Below are 25,384 nucleotides of genomic sequence, written 5' to 3'. Positions count from 1 at the left end.
CTGGATCTGACTAATCCGAGATTCGAGTGTCTAGAATCCAATTACAATGAAGTGGATCTACATCTTATCGTTCTACGACTCGGCTAATCATTCAGGACCTAGTACATCCCAGCTTCCAGTCTCCATAATCGAATTAGTATACGGACAATCCAAACTTCATTCTGTAAGGATATGACTAATCATGTTGAACTTCACTACTCATAAGTTCCAGTCTCCAGAATCCAATTGATATCAAGAAAACCCCAACTTCATCGTATAAAGACGTGACCGATCATTATACTGCGGATTTTATACATTTACGGAAAAAATGAATTGGTGAAATTAAAAACAGTGAAAAATTATAAAATATTTAAGGATGTCGGCTTAAAGATAAATTCCAGTCTCTAGAATCCCATGACATCGAAGTATACCTACATCTGATCGTTCTACGACTTGAAACCTAACAAACTCTAGATGCCGGTCGCAAAAATCCAATTAAAGCAGACTAGCTCTACATTTCATCGTTCTACAATCTGCCTAATCATCTTCGACCCAACCGATCCTCCAATCCGGTCTCTACAATCCAATTACAACAAGATAAACATACATTGTCGTCACTCTACGGTCAAAGTGATCATCCGGAAGCAAACCAATCCATTTCCCAGCCTTCAGCACCCAATTACATCGGAGAAAAATTGAAGCTCAGCATTCTAGGACTCAATCGATCAACCTCGAACCCAGTCCCGAACCTTGGAACGTAGATTCTAGAACCGACGTTGGAAAATTGGAATATCTGAAGTGATATTTGCAAGTAGCGACGCGCAGGTCCTTGAGCTTCAGGCGCCCCGATAGCTCTCCGAACGACATGAACGTCATGTTGCAGCGTTTACTCGTGCTCGTATCGTAGACCAGCGATTAGGCGCTTGATACCGGTAGCTCCGCAGGTGTCCCGGCGAGTTCCAGGTCCCCGTCGAACTCGATTACCGGTTTCCGTGTTCCGCGACCCGTGCTGCATCGTTAGCTGCACCGAAAACTGCATCCGCGCGAGCATCCGACACCGTGTGCAAGCGAAATACTTGGCGGTACATGTGGAGCCTCGGTTATCCGAACTTTCGAATTTTAATTTCAAATATTTCTCATGAATCTTCCTTATCAAAACAAAACGTGAAAGGGATCAATTGACTTCTGGTTGAATCGTACGCAACATGATAGAACTTCACTCCTGTCATCTTTATCGTTGACTTGTACTACTTGATTTTCTTCCCCAGCATCTACAAGCTGCACAATAAATTCTTTTCTAAATATTTGCTAAAATTGACCGTTGTCGTGAATATCATTGAGTAATATCACTTATTTTTGATACACAGGTCGATCTAGAAACATATCTTTCCTGGATCGTCTTGATTCACCAAATAAAACTTTTGGAATTTGGTTGCATTGTGAATGTAATTTTTTTTTTGTAATAGAAATTCATCCCAGCGAGCAATATCGTTGACTAGTACTACTTAACTTCCTTCTCGACCGTCTACAAGCTGCACAAAAATTTCGTTCTAACGCTAAAGCTAAATATTAGGATTTGTATGCCCCTTGAATAAAATTTTTTGTTAATAAGACAATAAAAATTGAAACACTCGCGTTTCCCTGCGCAGTGCGGATAATCGAGGTTCCACTGTATCGCGAAATTCGACACCAAAAAACAGGTCCGGCAACCTGATCCGTTGCCAATCGAGTTTCTTTTCTGTTGAAAATCGATGCCAGCAGCCGAAGTCAAAATTAATCGGCATAATTAGCCGCGTGATTTATTCCGGTGATCGATGGTGTCGGATTTAATTAACGAGGGCCGATTGTGGCAATTAATTTCATGACTTTCGCCGGGGATTTAATCGAAACCGGATCCGCGAGCAAACATCATCCCCAAAAATCGAGATTCTTTGATGGATTTTGGAATCTATCCGCGGATAAATCGGAGGGTTTTCGAGCCGTTTGCTCCGAAATTAATGAAGGGAACCGTAACGCGATCGTCATCGGCTCTGATGGAATTGCCGGTTAGGTAGGTTCGAAAAAAGAAGAACGATTTTCTATATACTATGTCTATATATATATGGAACATCTTCCGGTTGACGGTGATTGAAGATTTAGGGAGCGGTATTACCCTTAATAAATCTTGGCCAAATGACTGCGCCTTTCAGCAGGAGGAAAATTGGATCGCCGGCGGGTCGTATTATTCGAAAGTTCTTAGAAAATCCCGGGGACGAGGGTCCGCATTGGGGAAAAAAGGCACGTTAAGAACCGATTCCGATGAATTCTCCCGCGAGTCCTGTCCCGGAGCCGGTGCTCTCGCTCGGATTAGTCCTGGCGAAATGCTGGACAAATGTTCAGCCTCGAACGCGGCCTGTTCCTCTTAACCTTTGTTTGTTCGAACAACTTGAACCCAGCTTTTTCTCGGGGACTTTTCCCCTTTCATCGATTGTAGAACAGTTTCTAGACAAATCGAACGTTTGTGTACGAGTACACAAAGTTTCGAGACTCGTTCATTGTTGGGTACACTTTTTCTACTAGACATTATCTCCTGCAGTCCCTGTCATTGACTTGCACTACTTAATTTTCTTATCGATACAGTTCGCACAATAAATTCTTTTCAACTCTGTAGCTAAGTATTCGCTAAAATTGAACATTGTCGCAGTTATCATTGATCACGTTGATTTATTCTGTGCCGTGCTTGCGACAATTTTTTCTTTAAACACTATCATCACTATGTCGCTCCTTATAGTGAAGTTAATCTTATCTAACTTGAACATTCATAGAAACCATATTTTTTATTGGAATTCATTCCTGTCGTCTCTGCCACTGACTCGCACTACTTAATTTTCTGCTCCATCGTCTACAATCTGCACGATGTACTCTATTTAAAATCCTAGAATAATATTTCTGAAAATTGACCACAGCTGCAAATATTATTGTCCGGTAGCGCTTAATTCCTAGGCATATGATTTTCCATAAAGCACTTCTGCTTAAAAAAAATTTATTTCTCAAAGTATGCAATAATGCATCATTTTTTATCATTAAATCAATCTGTTACAATTTGAATGTCCTCGGACATAATTTTTTCAATGAAAACGTACGCCTGTGGTCAATATCGTTGACCTGCACTACATAGTTCTCTCCACTATTCACAATGGGCGTAGACAATTCCTCTTGTCCTGTTCGAACAATTTGAAAAAAATGATGAAACACAAATCTCAGTAGGATATATTAACCCTTGATTTTCCATATTCTGAACCGACTTATTTTCCTGGAATATCGATTAGCACAAAGTTCCCAGATTGGTCTTCTCCGGTGTCGCCCAGTGAAAAACTAGTAACAACTAGGAGGAACTAGTAGTACAACCAGTTAATTGAAGATTAAATTGGCGACCCGTGTGCAAAGACGGAACGAATTCCATCGGGCAGAAATAAAGGGGTTGCAAAGTCGGACGCGTCCCCTTTTTTTCCCTCGGAGAAATAGTGGTACGGAGGTTCCGTCGAAAGGGATTCCACTTCCAGGCTGCCAAAATAATTTTGTTCCTGCGACTCTGCCAGATTGCGAGCTCATTCTTCCTGCTAATTGCTAACAATTAACTCTGGAACGCCGGGGCCGCGTCGGGGGGGACCGGACCGGCTTTCTCCGTAAACGGCCTGTGTACAGTACGCGTTAATAATGCGTGGCTAATTGGGATGCGAGGGGGTGGGCTCGCGGCCGTCCTCCTCATCGTTGACTCTGCCTATTCTGCCCGTTGGCTAACTGGGATCGGTGTGTTTCATGCGACTGTTGGCTCGCGCTCTAATTGTCCGGCTGTCTTTTATTACCAGCCAACGCCGGGAACTCAGTCGCAAAGCAGAATTTCCTGCGAGCAGGGGGGAAAATTCCCAGATTCGAACTCGATATCGCCCCTTGCCAATGGCTGCGATAGCTTCTGCGAAGACGATTAGGCTAGCTGCACTTGGACCTTGTTCGAACTGCAAGCTCTCGAATCGTTGATTCTTCAGAAACATTACGAGTTCCCCAAAACTTTCGACAGTTAAAGATTTTTTTAAATGATTTTTGGAGCCTTTCTTTCCGTCAAATTGCATTTATTATTTCTCTAATGTAGATCTTCAACCTTTGTAAGACTTTGTACAATGTAGATTACATCTTTCTTTTTACCAAAAATTTGGAAGATATTCTTCTAGGAAATTACTAAATAAATTTATCTCTACGTACACGTACAGAAATATAAATCATCCTAGATCCTAATGAACACGTGCCTGCAATTTTTTAAAGGAAGTTAAAAAATAATTAGTTTTAGTGCTCGCTTCTTTCTTAGTGTTCTTCACGATAATTACCCTTCAATTGTTTAATAAGTTGCTAATGTACAGTGTTGAGTGTAGACCGGCGTTATGTGTGTTTTGAATGATTTTAATGATGTTCAAGATGCGGTCTTGACAATTTGAAACGCGTATTTGATTCACGTATTCGAGTGTCCCCTGTCAAAGCGGTTTGTACGTATTTCGACGGATCGAAGAAAAATGGGATTAAATGTCGTTTAAATGACGTGGAAATGCTCGATAAAGGTAACGCGAGATTGTAAACCCGATAATTCTGTTTGTTTTCGGAATACTGACTAGGGGTGGGACCCGCGCGCAGTGGTATGTGTCAATAAACCGGCTGGCAGAGTATCAAGTAGTACGAATCAATGATATTTACCCTCTGGTCGATAAAACGTGCAATCCTATATTTTTTTCAGGTAAATAACCCCAGATTTTCTCTCGGTTTGGTAATAGTACGCCCTCGCGATCAGCCCGCTGCTACGGTAATTCGTTAAATGCTTTCATTCAAGCGAAATTTCCAAAAGGAAAACAACGCGTTCCAAACAACAAATTTGTTTTGACATTATCGCTGGCCAGTATCGTTGACCAGCATCGCTTTATTCCGCGTTTGTAAAGCTTATTCTACGAAAATCTCCCTAAAAAAATCCACCGTAAATTCCAAAATAACGTGCAACAAATATTAGACACATCAGTGCCATAGAGAATTGTACAGGACCACTAAATCAAATTTTTCGAACACATATACCTCTCGAGCGCTGCAATTTCCCATAAAAATTTGTTACCGTGGTGAATATGATTGACTTGCACTACTTAATTCTATTGTGTCCTTTTCCATAAGGATTCGTTCTTTTTATTACCTTACATAAATATTTGAAGTCCTCGACTAATTTTAAAATAATTTTGATTCAAAATTGAGCATTGTCGTGCCTATCATTGACTTACACTACCTAATTTTCTTATACACCATCTACAATCAGTATAAAAATTTCTGTTCAACACTCCAGCTAAATATTTGCTAAAATTGAGCATCGACGCAGTTATCATTGACCTATACCACTTAATTCCTGCACTTAACTTCCTTCTCGGTGATTTCTCACGGAATAAATTCTTCCTAAAATCCGAGAAGACTGCTCGAGATTCCGAATCTGTTTAGAAACAATACTCCGCGAGAGAAAGTAGCTCGCAACGGTGGATATCATTGAGCAGCGCCACTTGATCCGCTTGTCCGCGAGTTTATTGACTCGCGCTGCTGTCCGAGCCGCCCAAGTCCACCTCGGCAAAAGGATCAGCAGGGAAAAAAAAGAGGGCTGTCCTGACTGGTGTTCAGTCGCCCGTGTGATTCTTCTTCTGTCAGGCTCGCGAATATTTCGGCCGATAAAGCGGTCGTTCCGGCGAACTTCCGGCACGGACTTAGTTTTCGAACGAAAGTCAGATACGCTTGTTATGCGACGTACAAATGACGAAATCGAGCTGCTCGATCGGCGACCAGTCCTCCTATCGGGTAACAGCGTGTCCAGCCAATGGCAGATATCGATTGCGCCCATGACGTTTATATTAAAACATGTTCGAGCGATTCTGCTCGATGAGAAACGAGGCACTGCCGGGTTTCGGCAGAAATCTATTGTCACTCGCGAACTGGTTTACGGGTCGGGGAAAAGAAATTTACGGCACCTGCACCCACCTTTTATAAAATATATTTTCTGTCCACTCTGACTGTTCGCGAAATGTTCTCAGAAAATGATTTCCATTCTTCAACCCCTTGCACTACGACGTTGCGCCAGACTCGTGACGAATATTTCGAACAGAGTCTACTAAACATGTCTGTTATTAATTTCCTTTAAACTGAAACAAAATTCTATTTTCTTGTTGCCGATACATAGCCATTGGAAAATGCATGACCATGCGATGAATATAAACTTAATCCTAGTAGAATAAATCATGGTGCGAACGGTCAATTCAGTTCGTCGAAAATGGATTTCAAAAATTTGAATAAAATGCTGGTAAATGTCTGTGTTGTCGAACTTTCGTGACTAGACTGCAAATTTGCATGCATTTACTCTAGAGCCTATTAATGACACTTCAATTTTATTCTTGAAAGGCTTTATTTCAGAAAGAATTTTTTATCGTACGCGTCCGATCCTTTTGATAGTGAATAATAAATTGTCCTATTTTTTAGAAGATTGTTTCTCTTAAATTTCGAATAAAGCCGCTGTAGTGAGCAAAACTGCTATCCATTGAATGGGGGTGCTTAACATCTGTGCATACACAATGGGAAACGGCGATATGTGCATGAGGGCAGTGATATACCTTAAGCCGGCCCTTTCGGAATCACATCGATATGACTGGATACCTTCGACATAATCTTTCAGTGATTACAAATTGAACTGGTCGCTCAACGCCGATGAGGGATTAACGTGAGCATACTGACTCAAACAACCGGGGACACATAGCGAAACCGCCGGGAGATGAACCAACCTATTCATCATGCGGTTCCAAAGGCGGTCAGATCAATTTGATTTCGCTCTAATATTCCCGGCTAACTATTGAAAGGGTCCGCGATCACTCTAGAAACCAATTTTTCAAAACAGAGAAAAAGCATACGCATTGCTTACTTAAACTTGGAAACACAAATCATTTTCTGAAATGAAAACGCAGTCTATTGATCCTTTATCCCAAGGATAATTTTCACGATTGTCAAGTTCAAACTATCCGGTAGTGAAACAGCTTCGAGCGAGGACCACTATATGCAATATTTTTATTCCAAATTCCCGCACGAGCGGCACAAACACTGGCGAATACAGAAACTTTCGCTCGTAAAACTTCCGATCATAAAATCCCAGCGACGCGACCGTTTTCCATTGCGAACGACTCTGACGCAAAAATTGTCGACTAATTCCACCGAAACCGGAAACTCGATCATTTCAAAACACGCAACTCTCTTCGTCCAAACGAAAGCATAACACAAAAACGAGACTTCGATATCCACGGAATCCTTCTTCAAAAAACTACTCTCTACCTGCCGTTGCTAAAACTGGACAGGCTGTATCCAACTGAAAAAGACAGCCAATAAACATAGGCCACCCTGAAGTCCACTAAACCATTCTGACATCTAAATTCAAAAAGCGTGACGTTTTAAAGGTCCCCCGACTGTGCCAAAGAAAGTCGACAGAAAAGCCTAAGCTTCTCCAGCTAGTATAAAGTCCAGGGAGAAAGACTATATCCCCAACCAACACAATTTCTTTAATAGAAATTCACCCCCGTGAGCAATATCGTTGACCAGTACTACTTAATTTTCTTCTCCGGCATCTACGAGCTGCACAATATATACTGCTTCAACCTTAGAAGGATATTTGCAAAAATTGACCACAGCTGGAGGTATCATTGACCTATATCACTTAATCTCAAGTACGCAACGTATTTAAGAGAAATATATCATTAACGTCCACGAAACAGCGAACGTTCATCGATCCGCAAACCGAGCACTATAACTCCCTTGATCTTGACCAACCCGAACCTAAAAGACGCCAACCCCTTTGTCATCAATCTTGCCAGTATCAATCTGAGAAAGACAAAACGAGAGAAGCCTGAGCTTCTCTGTCCACTCTAAGTCCACGGAATCGTAATCCTTGGAACACAGAGACCAACCCCCTAAAACGCAAATCTGCCTAAGAGAGACAAAACAGAAAAACGTAACGAGGGAAGCGTAAGCTTCTCTATCTAGTCGAACGTCCACGGAAAAGCGAACACAGGTCCACCGATCCGCAAACCGAGAACTATGATTCCCTTGACCAACCAGAACCCAAGAGAGACCGAACCCCTTAGAAAACCGAAAGCGCGCGTCCCATAAAGAAATGTACCCTTCCGAAAAGTAGCAGTAGAAGAAGGCTGAGGCTGGTGTGTTGTGCGGGTGTGGTAGCAGGTGAAAGGCTGGCGCAACCTCCGCCCCCGGAGAATTGTACGATCAGGGAAGAGAGTCGGACAACGGTCAGGGTGAGCTGCGCCGAGAGCGAGTACATCGATTCGCGCACTGCCACCTATGTGCTGCAGGTCTTCGAAGCGGACACCAGGCGTCTGCTGGCCTCCACGACCAGCATGACGCCTAGCATGCTCGAGATCACCGATCTGCCCACGGAGAGGAGTTACTCGGGCCTGGTGCTATCCCTGAGGATCGTGACGGAGCACGCGATAAGCGACGCCACCGTTCTACACAGCCCACACTTTATTCAGGAGGGTAAGACACCGGAGCATCAACGATACCCAGGTAGGGGCCAGCTAGTGTTCGATTTCGAGTCATCGTGCGCCATCGCGGACTGTCCACTAACACCACAACCACCACCCCCCTCCCACCCCCAGTATCACCTGCATCCAAAAATAATATTCTCTATTGTTCGTTTCATTCTCGTGGGACCCTCTTTGCTCGCTGCTCGCGTTAGCTCCCTAGATAATTAATCGAGTTGGGGACTCGCAGGGCCTGAGTCCCTTTGGGAGTCCCGTTAACACTCAACTTAATGTTTTGTTAGCTTCGTTAGTTGTAAACGATGAGAAAAATCTTATTTGCGTACTTACTTTGCTTGAATCTTACTCGAGTACTGAAACCATATGAATGATCCTAAAACTCGCTAATTAACACTAGGTTTACGGAGCATTAAAAGTGAGTATTTTGCATTACTTTATGAAAGTAAGAAGAACGTGTCTATCCAAGTTTTCAGCCATTTTTTAGATAATATATACCTAAGGAAATAAGTTTGTCGAGTAATTCCACGTAGATGGATCTTCAGAATCCCAATGATCGGAAATTAAAAACATTAGAATCCGTCATTGTGACGGGTCCCGTAAACCTAGTGTTAAACAAATTTATAGTCCTTGCGAAACAATAAGGAACATATGAGGGTTAAATTGATTATTAAGAGATAGATTACGCGGTTGAACGTGAAGCTAGCTAATCGTTAAAATTGGGTAGAATATTCGTTGTCGAGCCATTCGATGGTAATATCCTTCGGGAAGAATTGTCTTCAGACCGATTAAAATTTTTAATGGCGATCTTTAATCCTTTCGTCGTGTCAAGAAACTGTGGAATTCTAAGGGAGAGCTGGAACGCGAGATTGCAATTTGCAGCGAACCGAGCGCAACATCTGCTTCGTATTATGCAAATTATGGGCTTTTTATTCTAGATATCTCGAATTAACGTGTCGGCCAGCGCTACTTGTGTTTGGATAACAGTCTCAGCGGTCGGAATATTTCATTATAAATGTGATGCTTTTGTGAAATATCAGAATAATTTAGCAGGACAAGTGAATTCGTTGAATTTCACGTTATCTATGAACATTTTGAATACTAACGACGTTGAATTTTAAAATTAGTATTTTTAAGTAAGATGAAATTTCATCTAATTATCGCGATCACCTTTGGGAGCCTGGACCGGCTCAGAAGTGGACGACTGAAGTCGTCTTTAGTAACGAAAGGGTTAAAAGTGAACCTCTATAAGGGTATTAGTATCAATCGACCCTTTGACGAAGATTTCTGCAGTGTAAAGCGACACTCGTCGGATAATTATCTCGAAAGGACGCGGCTCATAGCTGGGGAGTCAAAGGAGTGGCCTGTAAAAGCCTCAAATCTCCGATAAAACAACTGACACGCTTTCAGCAATGAAATAGAAGAACAATGAGACTCAAAAATCGTTCGCAACTTTAAAATATAGCGTACCGATTTTTCTTTCTTTTGGACACAAACACAAAATTAAACTTTTTACAATCGAGTAGCGAGCAAACAATCAAAGATAGACCAACAAAATTTCAGAATCCGATTTTTTTTTTTTTGTAATCCGAGAGCATTTCCTAATATTTGCCAAGCCCTACGAAAAGTATTTGGTACGAACATTAAATTGCAATTATGGATCAATCTCTTTAATACGAACGAACAACAGAAACCAGTCCCCAGAATCTTGTGGAAGGCAGCCATAGTTGCGTGTACGAGCGCCATCTTGTGGACCAGTGAACCGGTCGTAGAGTATTTGAGTTATTCTGGCTCTGGAATTCTAAAGCGATAGATTCCCGATGGACACAGCTTGCTCCCGGGATATTAAATCTGGTTCAAAACTGCGCAACGGAATTAACTGTTCGATTTCGAGCTGGCCGAGTCCGACCGAACTAATCGCAAATTGAAGTCCGATCGGAATTACGTTCGAACTTAGTTAGCCGTCCGGTTTGAGCTCGGTTACCCTATCGCCTGAAAATTTTTAATTAGCTGATATTTAGAGCCCTGATCATCCTTGCTGCCCAATCCGAAACCGACGATCAACTGACACGCCACAATCCGAAATTATTTTCAATCCTTTCGCGGACTCGTCAATTATAGTAGTCGAACTGCAATCTAGGGTTTATTCTGGATTTTCGAAAGAATTGTTTATCAACGGCGGGAACGATTTCTGTGAAGTATACGTGCCCCCATCCATCGATCCCCTTGATCCCGTTCCACCGCAAAAGGGCTAATCTTCCGGTAGCGGCAGAATTTTGCCATGGACACGGTTGAAATCTGCGCGCCGCGGCATTATGCAAATCGGGATCCGATCTTGAATTAGCCAGTGCGCTATCGGGATGTCAAATTACACTGTCAAACGTGTCGGGCGATACCTGAATCCAGAATTCACGATCGCCGCGCATAATCTAGACTTAATCCAGGATCGTGTAGAGATCAATTGGCTCGCCGGTTTAATCATTAAATCATTGGATCATCCCGGTGAATCCGACTGAAAACCTGATCGAAAATTAACGTTCACCCGCCGCCGGAAATTAACCGGCGGCCAATTCGGAGCCGCGTAAACACGGGACTGGACGGTATGATCATGGGCCGCTGCTAGCATGATCGGGGTTCGTCAGTCTCGTCAAAGCTTCCCGGACTCTCTCTCTCTCTCTCTCTCTCTCTCTCTCTCTCTCTCTCTCTCTCTCTCTCCCTCTCTGCCGAAGCTCGCACGGTGTACCGGCATCTAAAACTAATCCGAAAGCAAGTAGCGGCCTGAATAGAATTCAATTTTCCCGCTAAACCGTCGGATCACCTTATCGGATCTATCTATCAGCATATCCGGCGACACAATCCACGTTTAATCTACCGGGGCGATCGTCGGTGTCTTGATCGATGCTGGATTATTCTGCCTTGAGGCCGAAACCTGGATTTTGGCTCCACGAACAGCCGTGACTGTTCATTACGCGACTCGGTTCGATTGCTATTCAATACACCAAGTTTTTAGCCAACTGTGATCCGAGTATTCTCCGAATTGCATCCGTGGACACTTTCTGAACGCAACTCCCCTCGATCGTGAGATTTTTGGGAAAATATTTCGTGGATTCGTAGAAATAAAAACACTGTCTTCATACCTTCATATTAGAATTTGAAACAAGCTCTCATAATTACATTACCGGCGATTCTACGTGTAGAAATAAATCGGAACAAAAGGAATAACATTTTATGGCCGCATTAACACGTTGACTGCCGTGTCACCAATATGTGCGTGACGGAATTATTTATTCAGGTTTTAAAATGAATTTTCACGTTAATATATTCGTCGTGCCAAATTTTATTAGGATCTGTAAAACGCAAGAAAGTTGGAGGACTACTCGATATCATACATTTAACCCTTTGCACTCGGCGCTATTTTCAATCTGAAACTAAATTTTTCTTCCGTCTTACAATATTTTCATTTTATTCATACGAAACTGATCCGATTTCTACGTATAATATTTAAATTTTTAGTAATCTATTAAATACAAATTTTGTAATGTAACAAATATTTTGTAATATTTTCTGTAATTTCTTTGAAATAATGCCACAACAATTTCTAGTGGTGTTTCTAAAGGGTTAACTTTTTTCAATTTTTATTTCATTAAATGACTTCGATTTTACGGGATTTTTGAAGTTTCTAGTTTGCCAGTCAAAGTGTCAACTCGATTGTCTCGGAAACGAAGCTTCGGGCGAAAGAATTTTATTTAAACAATTCTTTCACAAGGAATCGCCCCGTGCTCCTTCGTTCGTGTTACTCGGCCGCATCCTGAGCAGCGATTGGAGACCACATGCGACAAACGTAAACTTGATTTTCCTTCTAACGAATTCCGAAGTTAATTAACGAACGAAGAAGTTCTAATCGCCAGCGGTGCGAGGGGTTCGGCTTCTTTCTTTCGCGCGTCCGAATTTCCAATTGCACCTGGTCAGTTATCCGCGAGCCAGCCGGACGTTTCAAGAATGGTGGTGTCGGTGCCAGCGCAATCGGCAGCGGGAAGTCATCGAGCATCATTAGCCGGGAAGAATTCTTCTGGCCCTGAGCTCTCGCGTCTCCCAAAAACACTCAGCCCGGTCCGTCGAACGGACTCGTTTCGAGTCGGTCGAGCGTAATCCCCGGTGGATTAAACGATCAGCTCGGTTCGGCATCGGAACGACCCCCGTGCTGATTAAATTTGTAGAGGGACATTACCCCGGCTCGTGTAACGTGTCGGCGGTTATTAAACGTCCGTTGCCGCGTTAACGGTTAAAGTGAACCATAAACGGGCCGCAGAACCTGATTACAAAACGTCTTTCAGCTAACCGCCGCGAATATGTAAATGGACGGCCCCTCCGTGAATTCGTGGCGAAAGGTCCCCGCGTATACATCCTGTAAACGGTAGCTAGCTACACTGGGTACACTGAGCAGGAGACGCGCGGACAGATAAAGACAGCGAGACAGAGAGAGAGAGAGAGGGAGAGGGAGAGAGAGATGGAGAGGACGACAGAGAGAAGTCCGGGTTCCAAGGGACACCACCAAGACAACCGCTTGCACGTGCAAACCTGCTCGAGGACGTTCAGCCGAAATTGGTCTGCGGCTGAACCCGATCTTCCGCCGTAGTCAACTGAGAGAGGACAGAAGTTCGATAAACGTGCCTCCACCCGCACCCAGAACCGGATGCTCGAATTGTCTGCAAGCCCTCCCGACGAGGTCCCCGTAAATCCTGGACTTGATTAGTCTTATAAATAAATGAATACGCTGATTGGAATCCGATTAAACGGCTGCACCCCCGCTCCGCGCAAAACCGATTCGACGCGAGACACCTTCCGTTAACTAACTAACCCCCTAAGCCAGCACCATTCCCCGTGACCGGACCGACGTCATCGATATTGTTCGTGCTCATGATGTTCTGATTTAGACGGCCGGACCTCGCTGAATATGCATTCTTGAATATCGGACGATTTAATGGCGTACACCCGCTGCACTCTGGTGCTCTTTGTCGTATGGTCTTAGAGTCCCTTGGTGGGGATTTTAGCGGTGAGCTCGAAATTAGGTTTGATCGCGGGCATCTTCTGATCTTGTATTTTTCGAGACAATTGTGAGGAATGAAGGGTTTAACGTTTTGTGCCGGGGATTCTGAAGGTGAAGCGAGTCTTCTTTCTTCGAGATATTTTTGCTTCTGATTCGATAAGAAAATAATTTATCACGACGACGTGTAATACGTAATATGCAATATATAATATATATTTTTTCACTGGATCACAGTCGGGGACGATATTAAGTAGACACTCTTAAAAATCGCATAACTCTTTCAAAATTGGTCCAAATGACCTGAATCTTTTTTTTTAGATGTTGGACCGACTAGTTCGCTAAACAATGAATGAATGGAATGATAAAACAATTTTTTAAATCATGATGCATGTAAGTTACCGGAATCTGCAAAACACATTTCTTAAATTATCGTTGAAGCTCAGGTAAAAAAGTTGAAAAATCATCATTTTTTTTTGTCATTCCGACCAATTGTCATCTAAAGAAATTTTTGTTTACTCATTGTCCAGCGAACTAGTCGGTCTAACATTTAAAAAATATTCAAGTCATTTGGACCAATTTTAAAAACGTTAAGCGAGTTTTAAGAATGTCCACTTAATATTGTCCCTGACTGTATATAATGATTCTACTGGTAAATTCAATCGACCCAATACATAATAAGCGAAAAGATCATTTCGTTTGGAATTTTGACTCACACCGCTTTCATAATCACCGGCATAATTCGAGGACTTGTAGGGGATGGTTTTGAAATTCGATTTAGCCGAGCATTACACATTTCCGGCGAGTTTATTATTGTAATTAATCATTTCACCAGGTATTTGCAACGAACGGTGAATTTAATGCGTTTCATATGAATTACTAGCAATTACATTATTTAAGGGTGGTTTTAAACGATAGTAGAATTGCTGAACCCTGCCCTTTGAACTCGTTTGTCACTATTAATACGTAGACTGGAGCATCGATCATGCATGCGTGACATGCACACATGTCACATTTAAAAATTAATTTTTCAATTTATCACCATCCGCTTTTGACTGTTATTTTAGTTTCTGTCTGCAACACCCCACAGAAATTTCTTAATTTAAATTCAAATGTCTCAATTTGATTATTTGTCTTCCAGCAAAAATGTTCTTTTTCACCCTCGCGTTAATTTGACGGTAAGAATTGAATAAAATTTCATAGATTCGATAGACCAAGGGACAAATGAGTACGGAATTGAAATTTCTTAATTTAAATTCAAATGTCTCAATTTGATTATTTGTCTTGCAGCAAAAATGTTCTTTTTCACCCTCGCGTTAATTTGACGGTAAGAATTGAATAAAATTTCATAGATTCGATAGACCAAGGGACAAATGAGTACGGAATTGAAATTTCTTAATTTAAATTCAAATGTCTCAATTTGATTATTTGTCTTGCAGCAAAAATGTTCTTTTTCACCCTCGCGTTAATTTGACGGTAAGAATTGAATAAAATTTCATAGATTCGGGAGACTAAGGGACAAATGAGACAAATGAGTACGGAATTGAATTTTTATTTTTGGCAGACACCACGATGAAACAACTGAAACGCCATCAGGGCCGAGACGACGAACGCCGAGGGGATTATAAAATTGCTTTCGAATTAACTCGCTGCCGTCCGGGGAATTGTCGGGAAGTGTCAAGCGTCCCTGTATCCGACGACATCCTTCCGCGTTTAATATCAACTTAGAATCACGGGAGCAGAATAAGAGGTCTACTCGTTTCGAGGAGTTCGCGAATTTAAGCGGATTTTGATTAATCTCGAACTTGAGTGCCGGCACAGTTCTGGACGACGGTGCATCTGAATCCCAGATTTATTGCCGGCCTAACGATGATCCGCGATGCTCCGCGTGCATATTGCACACCCGGAACGATCACGTGTTAGGCGAAATCACGAGAAAATCATTTTGGGATCATTATACTCCACTCGTCCGTCCTTCTGATCCTCAATCTACAATTACTCACACGTACTTTCGCTAACAGTCGAAATTTTAACCGCCCACCGTCTTTGATTAAAATCAGGAAAAGATTTCCGGGTTTTACTCTTTTTCTTTTTATTATTGAGACATTCCTAAGAACTTGTTTTGTCTTAATTTTAAATATTTTTTTATTATAGCATCAATTAATTCAACCCTTAAATCTGTTAATTTCAGCTGATTAACACTAGGTTAACACATTTTGAGCAATATTTTAAAAATAATATATACCCAAAGAAATAAATTTGCTAAATAATTTCTCACGTATGCATCCTTGGAATCTTAAGAATTTTGAATGAAAAATATTAGAACCCATGATTTTGACGGGTCCCGTAAACCTAGTGTTAAAATCATTGAAGCGAGAATGAAATTTCTATTCAGCTCTTGTTCGGTACAATTTTTATTTTGCATAAAGATCCGCGATCTGTCCGGTAAATGCCAACTTCATAAAATAACATTGATATAATAACTACGGTGCAGTGGGTTTAAGCGACGAAATCATAAAAGTCAGTAAAAGTGAGGGAACGTTAGAGTTCACACGATTGTAGTTTCCCCGCAGATTCGCGAACCGACAAGTGCCCACGAATCGCATCCACGACGAACATACTCGGAATCGGGATCCTGAAAAGTTAGGATAAACCGCGAAAGTAGCGTATGCAAATTATACCGGGTGAATTCGACCCACCTGGCCTATCTTCCAGGTGTTCCCTGTCGGCAATCGTCCCGAACAAACTGTGCAGCTAATTGGCGGTCAGTTGCCGCTAACACGGATCAATCCTTGCGCGCAAACGCGCCGTTACAGGCGAGTCGCGAGAATATGGAATCGATTAATCCGAAATTAGCCGGTTCGGTTAATCCGCGAGACAGTGAGCGTCCGAACATGATCAGACACCATCAAACCCCCTCTGTCGAAAACAGACGACATTAGGGGGTGAGTTCGGAGGGTTGAAATACCATAGTCCGGAACGTCGCACGGTGAGCCAAAATGTTCGCGTTAACCCCTTGCACCACGGCTAATTTTACGATTTCAGTGATTAGAACTTTTTCATAATTCGTGATTTCCGAAAAAGGGAGAATATCTATTGTATCCCTATAGGTTCTTCGATAGCTGTACATTAACGACGCCGGAATAGAATTTTATTTCGGTTTTAAGGAAAGTAATAACGTATGTATTTATTAGACTCTGTTCAGAATCTTTTCATTTTTCGGTACAGACAGAATAGTTTTTGGAATTTTCGGGGGTGGTAGAATTTTGTTGTAGCGTTACTTCTCTTCTATTAGGATGAAAATCTACCCTTATAAAATTGTCTTTTCGAGATTCTTTACGAGGTGTTTCAGTTTGAAGCGTTGAGACCTTTGCTGGCTCGTTCAGAATGTGATTTTAAGAAGTATTAATTACTCCCTCTGTCCCATAATAATGGTAGCAAGTGAATATTTAAAAGGAAATTATTGGCGAATGCCAAAATCAATGTTTCATATCTGTCATTCGTTTTGACACATCTTTCAATTTTTAGGCTAACCTAATTATAACGATTTTTCTAACTTCGTCCGCTGATTGAAATCAATTGTTTTATTTCAGTTGAATATCAACCCATTGTAAAAGTAAGATGAAAAAAAGAGAGTTTGAAGAACGATGGTTCCAATAATTTTAAGCTCACGCATATAGGGAAAGCAAAGCTTCGCAGCCAAGGGATCTTACCTACAAGTTTAAAATGCAGTAACGAAATTACTGAAAAATCCCGAAACTATCTGAACACTCAAAATAAAAACACTGAAACTAAAAATTAAGAATAATACTTTTTAATTTATTGTTAAATTTAATCTAGTTTTTTTTTTTTGTATTAAATGTTGCGTTCTATATTTTTCTCTTTTGCTGCTATTATTGTGGGACAGGTTAAATTCATCAACTGCAACTATTATTATGGGACAGAAGGGAGTAATATTTAAGGTCGTTCATGAACTCCTTTTCGTGTCTCCTTTTTCGTGAAATCAAAATTTTCGGAGTAATTCCGGCTACTTTGTCCCAACGTGCTCAAAATATGTTTCGGAAACAGGAATAATAAAAGGAAGGGGGCAGCAAAGGGAAGGAAGAAAGTGGCAGCCGAGGAAAGGATTGAAGCGGAACTGCCTTTACGATCGCGTCCCCGGAAACGTACATTTTTACGAGCTGCTTTTTACGAGCGACTCAACCCCCGTTGCCCTTTCTCAAGGGACGTGCCCCTACAGAGAGAACCACGTAGAAATCTCCGCGCGCTTTTAGAATGTCATCATTTATTTGACGCGTTCGTTCACTCATTTGGCGGAGGCCGCGAGGTCTCTATCTCTTTCTCTCTCTCTCTCTCTCACTCTCTCTTTCTCTCTCTCCCCATTATCTACGAAAACTGTTCGCCCACCGACAGCAAGAGCGTTTTCCCGGCGACACTTTGAGTTGTGTTGCATTTTTTCCCACTACTTTCTCTCCACCCAGGCGATCCGCCCGGATGCACCTTTATTATAATTGGACGCCGGAATTTTGTACTGATTGGTAATTGAATGGGGACATAGCTTGGCAGAGGTTTGACAAATTTTGATTTCGTTCACAAAAGGTACATGCGGTGGAATTTTTTAAATATAGAGTCGATTAATGTTGATTTGAATAGTTATTCAACTACGAATAGTTATTCAACTACCGGGAATTGTTGTTCCTGCACTTTTGTACATGCAGTTATCATCGTGTAGATACATTTCGCAGAACAAGGAAATCACTTCACGCGTTTTTACGAGCGGGAAACATAAAAGTTGTAGCACCTTTGGGGATGGCAACTCATTTTTGTGAATAATTGTTAATAATCGTTGGGTGTTGAATTGTTTCCCTATCCACATTCCTCTCGGATTATATTTCTTTTGATCTTGATACAACCACAAAATAAATCAAACTATTCTTTGCACTGTTAAATTACAAATTTTGGGTATTTTATTAGAAATGAGCACATGAAGCACGAAATAAAAAAGATGTATCCGAAGAATTTGAAAATTTAGTTACAAGTTACATTATACTCGACTTATTCAAATTTTTCGAAAAAGAAATCAATTTCTACCAAACTCCTGTGTCTTGCCAATCAAAGAGGAACCTTTTTATTTAACGTAAAAATTCACAATCTAAAGAATCAATTCCTATTCAACTCCTGCTGCTCACAAACGAATTAGAAATATTTTTATTTTGCACAAACGTCCCTAATCTACGTATTACACAGTTCATACCTCGTCTTGCCGAACATTGTACAATTTCATCCCAAAGAATATCTTTTTCGGCAAAATGTCGTCGTCGGACCTCTCTCACCCAAGGAACCTAATCGATTCTCGTTCGTAGCGACTAATTAGTGAAATATTGGGGCGGAAAGATGCACATTATCCAACAGACGCGTCCCATAATGGAATAATTCTGCGTACACGGTGACTCGTCTGCGTAGAGCGTGTCAGATCGAACCGGAAGCGTCACTGGACACGATACTATAATTTTGCTTGCAACGACGCGCTTTCTCGCTTCTGATCGTAGATTTAATGTTTCACTTGTTATCTCTGTAGACCTTGTCATTGCATGCGAATGATGGTCTTGCTTCGGTAATTTTCGAACGTAGTGTGGAACATGCCTAGATGACGCACAGCTTCTTTTCACTGTCACCGATGACGACATTTGTCGCGGCCGTGATGACCGGCGTTGACCGAGGTACTAAAATCCCTAAAAGATTTATTGAACAACTAACAAACCGGCACCAACATCATAATACGTCATACTCTCCTCTTAAATACTTGTAGATTATTTATTTTCAATTTTTTAACAATCCCTTCCGGTCACTTAAAAATATTGATAGAAAGAACGTTTGCGATGTCTTGCGCCTTTCACTGTCCGTCATTTCTGAAAGATTCGAATAATATAAAATACAACAAAAATCGTTTTAGTAGTAAGGAAAGAATGTTTTAAAAATAACAAAGAAAAATTCGATTTGCTTGTTATTCGCGTATTATTTCGAAATTCCGTTTCGTCCGATAGAATTCAAAGACATGAAAGAGAGCTCTGACAAAGCAGTAAAAATAAATACCATTCGCTATCACGGTAAAGCTTTTAAAAACATTTGCTGAGCATTTTTATCGATTTTGCGACGGGAAGATCGCGACGTTGATTTAGTATCGCGGAATTAAATGGCACGACACGGAAACCAAGGTGCTGCAAGTTTAAAAGACAACTTAATGTTAACGGGAATTTTATGCTAGCGCCGGGCCACAAGATATAAAACTAGAAGCCACGTGCACGATTGAAAAATTTATGTCCCACGTGTGGAAGTCGCCCGATACATTCTGAACAGGCCGTTAAACGTCCTTGCCGCGATATTTATACGATAGCACGCGATAAAGTTCAACTTTTCCAGCCCCCTCTTCTTGTTTTCTTCGCGAGGAATCACTATGAATCCGCGGTCTGCGGTAACACGACGATTTCATTTACATAATTGTCGTCGGCTAAATACGAAACTCACTGGGCCGTAGTTAATCAGCCGGCGCTCGTTTATTATCGAGATATTAATCCATTATTACCAACAATGCGCCCGCGAGCGTAAATCAAGTTGCCAGTCGAAATTACGCGCGCGAATAAATCATGCTCGCGCGATACGTTGTTTGAATTCCTTACGTCAGCGGGTCGCGACCATCATGTCCTTTGCGAATTAATTTTCGTATCGTTTCCTGTTCGAACAACAATTAATTGCTTGTTCGCTCATCCCCTAACCCTTCAGGTTTCTTTTCCTAAGATGAACGTTCTACAATACCATAGACATCATTCGCTAATAATCCGTTTTTCCTAACAATCTGGCCTCGAAAAGTTAACCCTTCCTCGGAACCATTTTAACCAAACATTTCTTCAAACGGAGAATGTTCCTGTTCCAAGTTTTACATTTTGTAACGGACGCAATTTAATAATGGAAAAAATATTTCGAATAACGATGAATTTTTAGTGCACTCCGAGAGTGCTAAGGGTCAAACATTTTTAACGCTCCCGTGCCAAGCTAATTACAGTTTTCTCTCGATACAAGACGACGACGTTCTCTTCGCAACAAGAAAATCTCTACCCCCTCTTCTTCTTTTGAAGTTGTCCGCTCGACGCCGCTCAAAACGAGAGAGTATGCGCATAAACTCAAGAACCATGTCAAGCCGAATAGGTGTACCCTCATCCGCAACACGTCGAAAACCGTCCCGGAGCCACCGCCTTATATCGAAGGAAAACTGTACCTGTCAATTACCGGCGCACAGTGGGCAATTTGGACGAAATCGGATTCAAAATCAAAGAACTTTCGATAGAAATGAGGTAGAGCGATGAAATTTTTTTAAAATTAAAGCTGAAACTTTGTAGAATATGGGAAAAATAGGGAGATTATGGTACGAACGCTTTTTAACCCTTTGCACTCGGCGCTATTTTCATTCTAAAACTAAATTTTTCTTCCGTCTTAGAATATTTTCATTTTATTCATACGAAACTGATCCGATTTACACATGTAATGTTTAAATGTTTAGTAATCTATTGAATAAATATTTTGTAATGTTACAAATATTTTGTAATATTTTTTGTAATTTCTTTGAAATAATGACACAACAATTTCTAGTGGTGCTTCAGAGTCACCATTCGAGTGCAAAGGGTTAACCTCGAGAAAATTCGTTAAACTTGCGCAATTTCAAGAAAATTGTAGTGTTTCCAATACCTCGCGCGGAAAAATTTTTTTTTAACATGCTATACATCATTTCCCATAGATTTTTTCACGCTGATTTCAAATCTGGTCTCAAAATTTGTCTAGGACCTCAGGATTTTGCAAAAAATAGATTTTTGTAAGAAAAACTAATGAAATCATTTTTTCGTTGAGATGATTGGATGGTTATAATCTCCCTACTTTTTCCCTATTCTACAAAGTTTCTCATTTCTATCGAAAGGTCTTTGATTTTGAATCCGATTTCGTCCAAATTGCCCACTGTGCGCCGTAGCGAGATACAGTGATTTCTCTATATATGTCGCCAAGGCCTGGATGGTAAACGTCGCGGAATTATCCCCACTACCGCTGGGTATACCCCGTGAGGGGTCACGGAGTTCGAGAGGCCGAGGAGTGTAAACATAACACGGCTCGGGTAAGACGCTGAGAAGATCAGTGTCGTTGACATATATCGAGAATTCACTGTACGTATATTAGTCTCCAATCGGACCGTCAAGTGTCCTGAACGAGGAAAAGCCAGACGAAAACCAAAGTTCGCATCGCGATTAAACTATCCCGCAATTAGACAAGAGCGTGTATCGGACATCGAATTGCGATCGAGGAGCGCGATTAGAAATCCAGAGCCTGTAGTCCCGGGCGAAACACAATGCAAAGACAAGAAATCAAGCCTCGCGACCCCTTTTATCCCTCCTCGAGGTGATCCCTCCTCGCCGAGTATGCAAGCCTCCCAGAGGAAATCCCGGCGAGATCGGCGCGAGGTCCTTCCTTCGCAACGATCGAATCCCAAATCTCGTGCCGGGAGGGTTGCCGTTGAAATGGAGGTGGAGGGTTCTCCTGTGCAAGTATGTTGTAGGGTGGGGGAACGCCGGTTTCTGAGAAGTGGTGTTTGCTGGGATTTCCAGCGCTGACGCCGGTGATGCTGTCGTTGTCCGGGCCGCTGTTAGGCGCTGTCGTCGGCGCGACGGCGGGTCTTCTGTTGGTGATCTTCGTGATAGTGCTGGCGGTGAGGCTGCGCTATCGACCAAGGCCGCAGGAGGACAAGGACTCTCACGACGACGGGGGCATGGCGAACCTGGCCGCGTCCGGCACCGGCAGCTCCTCTCCACGTGATAAATCGTCCACCTTGCCTCTCAACTCCGACAGCATCGAGAGCTTCGAGAAGGACCCCGATATAATTCCTCACGCTAATGGTGGGTAATTTAACGACCATCTGGCGGGTGTTGCGACCATCGTTCAACGCCGATCGGCCACCTAACCCCTTCAGGGTTGCTCTCTTCCACACACACACACACACACACGCGCGCGTACACCACGTTTCAGTTTTGCTACACTTTGCCGCCGCTTATCGAACCACGATTCGATAGCGTGCTGAAGATGTTGACGGCGTCGTCAGCAAGTGACGCGTGATATTCTTCGGGGTGATCAGCTGTTGGTCACTTCGGTCGTCCTCGCTCGCTTCGCCAGCATAATGATCGCCGGTGAAGTTACGCTGGCCTAGTTGGTCTCGTTAGGTTCGGCGAGATATCTTAACACGCTGAAAGGCAAGAACTTTTTTAGAAGCAATCATTTCTTACCGTGTTACTGCAGATGACTCGCAATTGTAATCGCTATTACTGTAGAAAAATTAGTTGGGAAATCCTCGATTTGATAAGGTTCTTGATTATTGATTTTTAAGGGGCCAGTAATTCTGTGCTGGAAAATAAAATGTATTAGCACAAACTTGATTTTGAACGCTAGAACGACCGGAGCAGTCAGGATGACTGGTTCCTAATTTTTCCTTTTAGAATTAGTGAAATTGTAAAAATGTTTTCATCGGAAATTTTTTAATGAACCTCTTCATTGGAGCACATATTACAATAAAAGTTGTATGAAGTCTGAATGGGCACTAGTGTTCTAGTGTGAAACGTAGACAGATAACTGTACGGCTTGTACATAATTGTCAAAGTGTTCAATTTTATAGTATTTCGCTGATGGAATCAGAATGGAAAGAACTGATCAATTCCCAGTTAGCAGATCGAACGATGAAAATGAAAATGTTTTGATACTAACGATTCCTTTCAGATGGACGCTCGGAGAACATGCAAGATTCACAATTCTTCTTCTCCCATATTTATTGACGATATTCAACCAACCATGCCATTCGATGTTCCTTGCAAAAGCAGTATTAACATATTCAATCCCTAAAAACAAACATCCTAGATCGTGTCTAACCAATTACATCTCCGATTGCCAAGAAGTATTCGCACAGCAATTATCATCGGGCGTTGTTAATTATTTCGTTCCTCGCGAGTCGGTAGAAACATCCTCGGCATTATTCGCACGCGATACAAGCATGATCGTTGAGCATCCTACGCGCTCGGCGAACAGTGAAGTAACTCGAATAACCTCGTACAAGTTCACCGGTAATGGGACACCTCGAACATTCTGCAGCGAAAGAATTACCGTAACGCGTTTCACGGTAGCTGATAACTCGACGAACCGTGGCAGAAGCCCGGTAAAAAGAAATGGCAGCAATTAGCTCGTTACGGGGAATAACGTTCTCGCTAAAAAGAAATTCCGCTCCACCTTCGGGTTTCTTGCCTCGATGCTCGGGGAACTTCCACCGGCGACTTTGGAACGGGATACCGATGAATTATCGATCAATTTTATTATCAAAGTCAATAGTTTATTCAGTGCCACGGTTATTGGAAGCTCGCCGTGAGCGGAGGAGGAATCATCTGGAAATAATGAAACGTTTCTGATCGTTGTTTCCTTTGTTCCTCTGCCCTACGGATCCCAATTAAACGGCTAGAAAACGGCGTTGCCAGAATCTTTCTGTTCCAATCTTTTTACTGTGACAAAATAATCTTTGAATCTTCCCAGTCAAATTCTGTCCTTAATCCTTCGCAAATGAGGATTGTTCGAAAGCGAACTGAGAAATGCGTGGAATTCTTAGCTGTTTTAATTTTGTTTTCCATGTGGGAAACTGATCGTGGATCTTTCAAGTGAAATTATATCTTTCATTTTCACTGTAAACCTCTGCAAATCAAGATTGTTCGAAAGAGAACTGAGAAATGCGTGGAATTCGTAGCTGTTTTAATTTTGTTTTCGCTGTGGGAAACTGATCTTGGAATCTCTTAAAAGAAATTCTATTTTCCATTTTTATTGTCACTCTTTAGGATTAAAGATTGTTTAAAAAGGAACCGAGTTATACTTGGAATAATTACTTATTTTAATTTCGTTGTCACTGTGGGCAACTGATCTTGGAATCTTTTAAAAGAAATTGTAATTTCCATTTTTATCGTCACCCTTTGGAAATGAAGATTGTTTAAAAGAGAGCGAGATTGTATATGGAAGTGTTAAATATTTCAATCTTGTCCTTACCGTGGGAAACTGATCTTGGAATCTCTTGAATAAATTGTAACCCTTTGCGAATGAATATTGCGTGAAAGAGTTTGTGCTTAGAAGTCTCAAACAATGGGAAAAAGAAAACTGTGCACTGATCTAATGCTATTTAGACAGTTCAATTGTGTGCAATTTTAGGAATGAATCGAACAACCCTGCTCTGGCCAGTAAATCAGAATTCGTGCTCACGAAGTTAAAGTCAAAGTTCCTTCCTGTGACACTTAGCTCAAAGGTTGCAAGAACCTTCATCGTCTACGCAAAGAAATGGTTTATTGTTTAAATACAGGTTTGGAAAGCTTTGAAAAGAATGGAAGACGGAAAGTTGATGAGCATCGGACCGCGCAGTGCGCTCATTTGTTAGAAACGAGGCTTCGGCAATAAAAACAGAAGCGACGCCCATAATTATACTCGGTCGAGAGCCTCGGTCGGAGAATGGTTAAAAAGAAGAAGCGGTTTTCTTTTGAAGTTCGCCGGGCTCGAACGAGAGCGGTGAAAAGTTCTCGCCGGTAGCCGTGAAACAGTTAACAATCATCTTGAACTGTTTTTCCACAGAAAATTCTTACGCGGAGCTGTGCAAGGGCACTTCTCCCCGCTACGTTCTGCACCAGCCACGAACAGACGCGAGCACTTTCGCCAATGTCAATAACGTGAGTAC

General features: G+C 41.8%; 1 protein-coding gene across 3 annotated transcripts in view; it reads left to right on the top strand.

Annotated features, from left to right (window-relative positions):
• The window catches only part of LOC143354794 (neural cell adhesion molecule 2), a 472,552-nt gene that overhangs the window by 442,704 nt on the left and 4,464 nt on the right, over nt 1-25,384 (top strand). Inside the window, exons 12-14 of one of the 3 annotated variants that reach the window (XM_076789121.1) lie at nt 8,242-8,556; nt 22,248-22,535; nt 25,282-25,376. In XM_076789121.1, coding sequence (XP_076645236.1) covers nt 8,242-8,556; nt 22,248-22,535; nt 25,282-25,376 — 698 coding nt within the window. Of the gene's footprint in view, nt 1-8,241; nt 8,587-22,247; nt 22,536-25,281; nt 25,377-25,384 lie in introns of all 3 variants that reach the window. The other 2 variants (XM_076789120.1, XM_076789122.1) reach the window with 2 other exon arrangements.

The sequence above is a fragment of the Halictus rubicundus genome, chromosome 6, assembly GCF_050948215.1.
Source record: "Halictus rubicundus isolate RS-2024b chromosome 6, iyHalRubi1_principal, whole genome shotgun sequence".
Lineage (NCBI taxonomy): Eukaryota > Metazoa > Arthropoda > Insecta > Hymenoptera > Halictidae > Halictus > Halictus rubicundus.
This window is presented reverse-complemented; position numbering and strand designations above follow the sequence as displayed.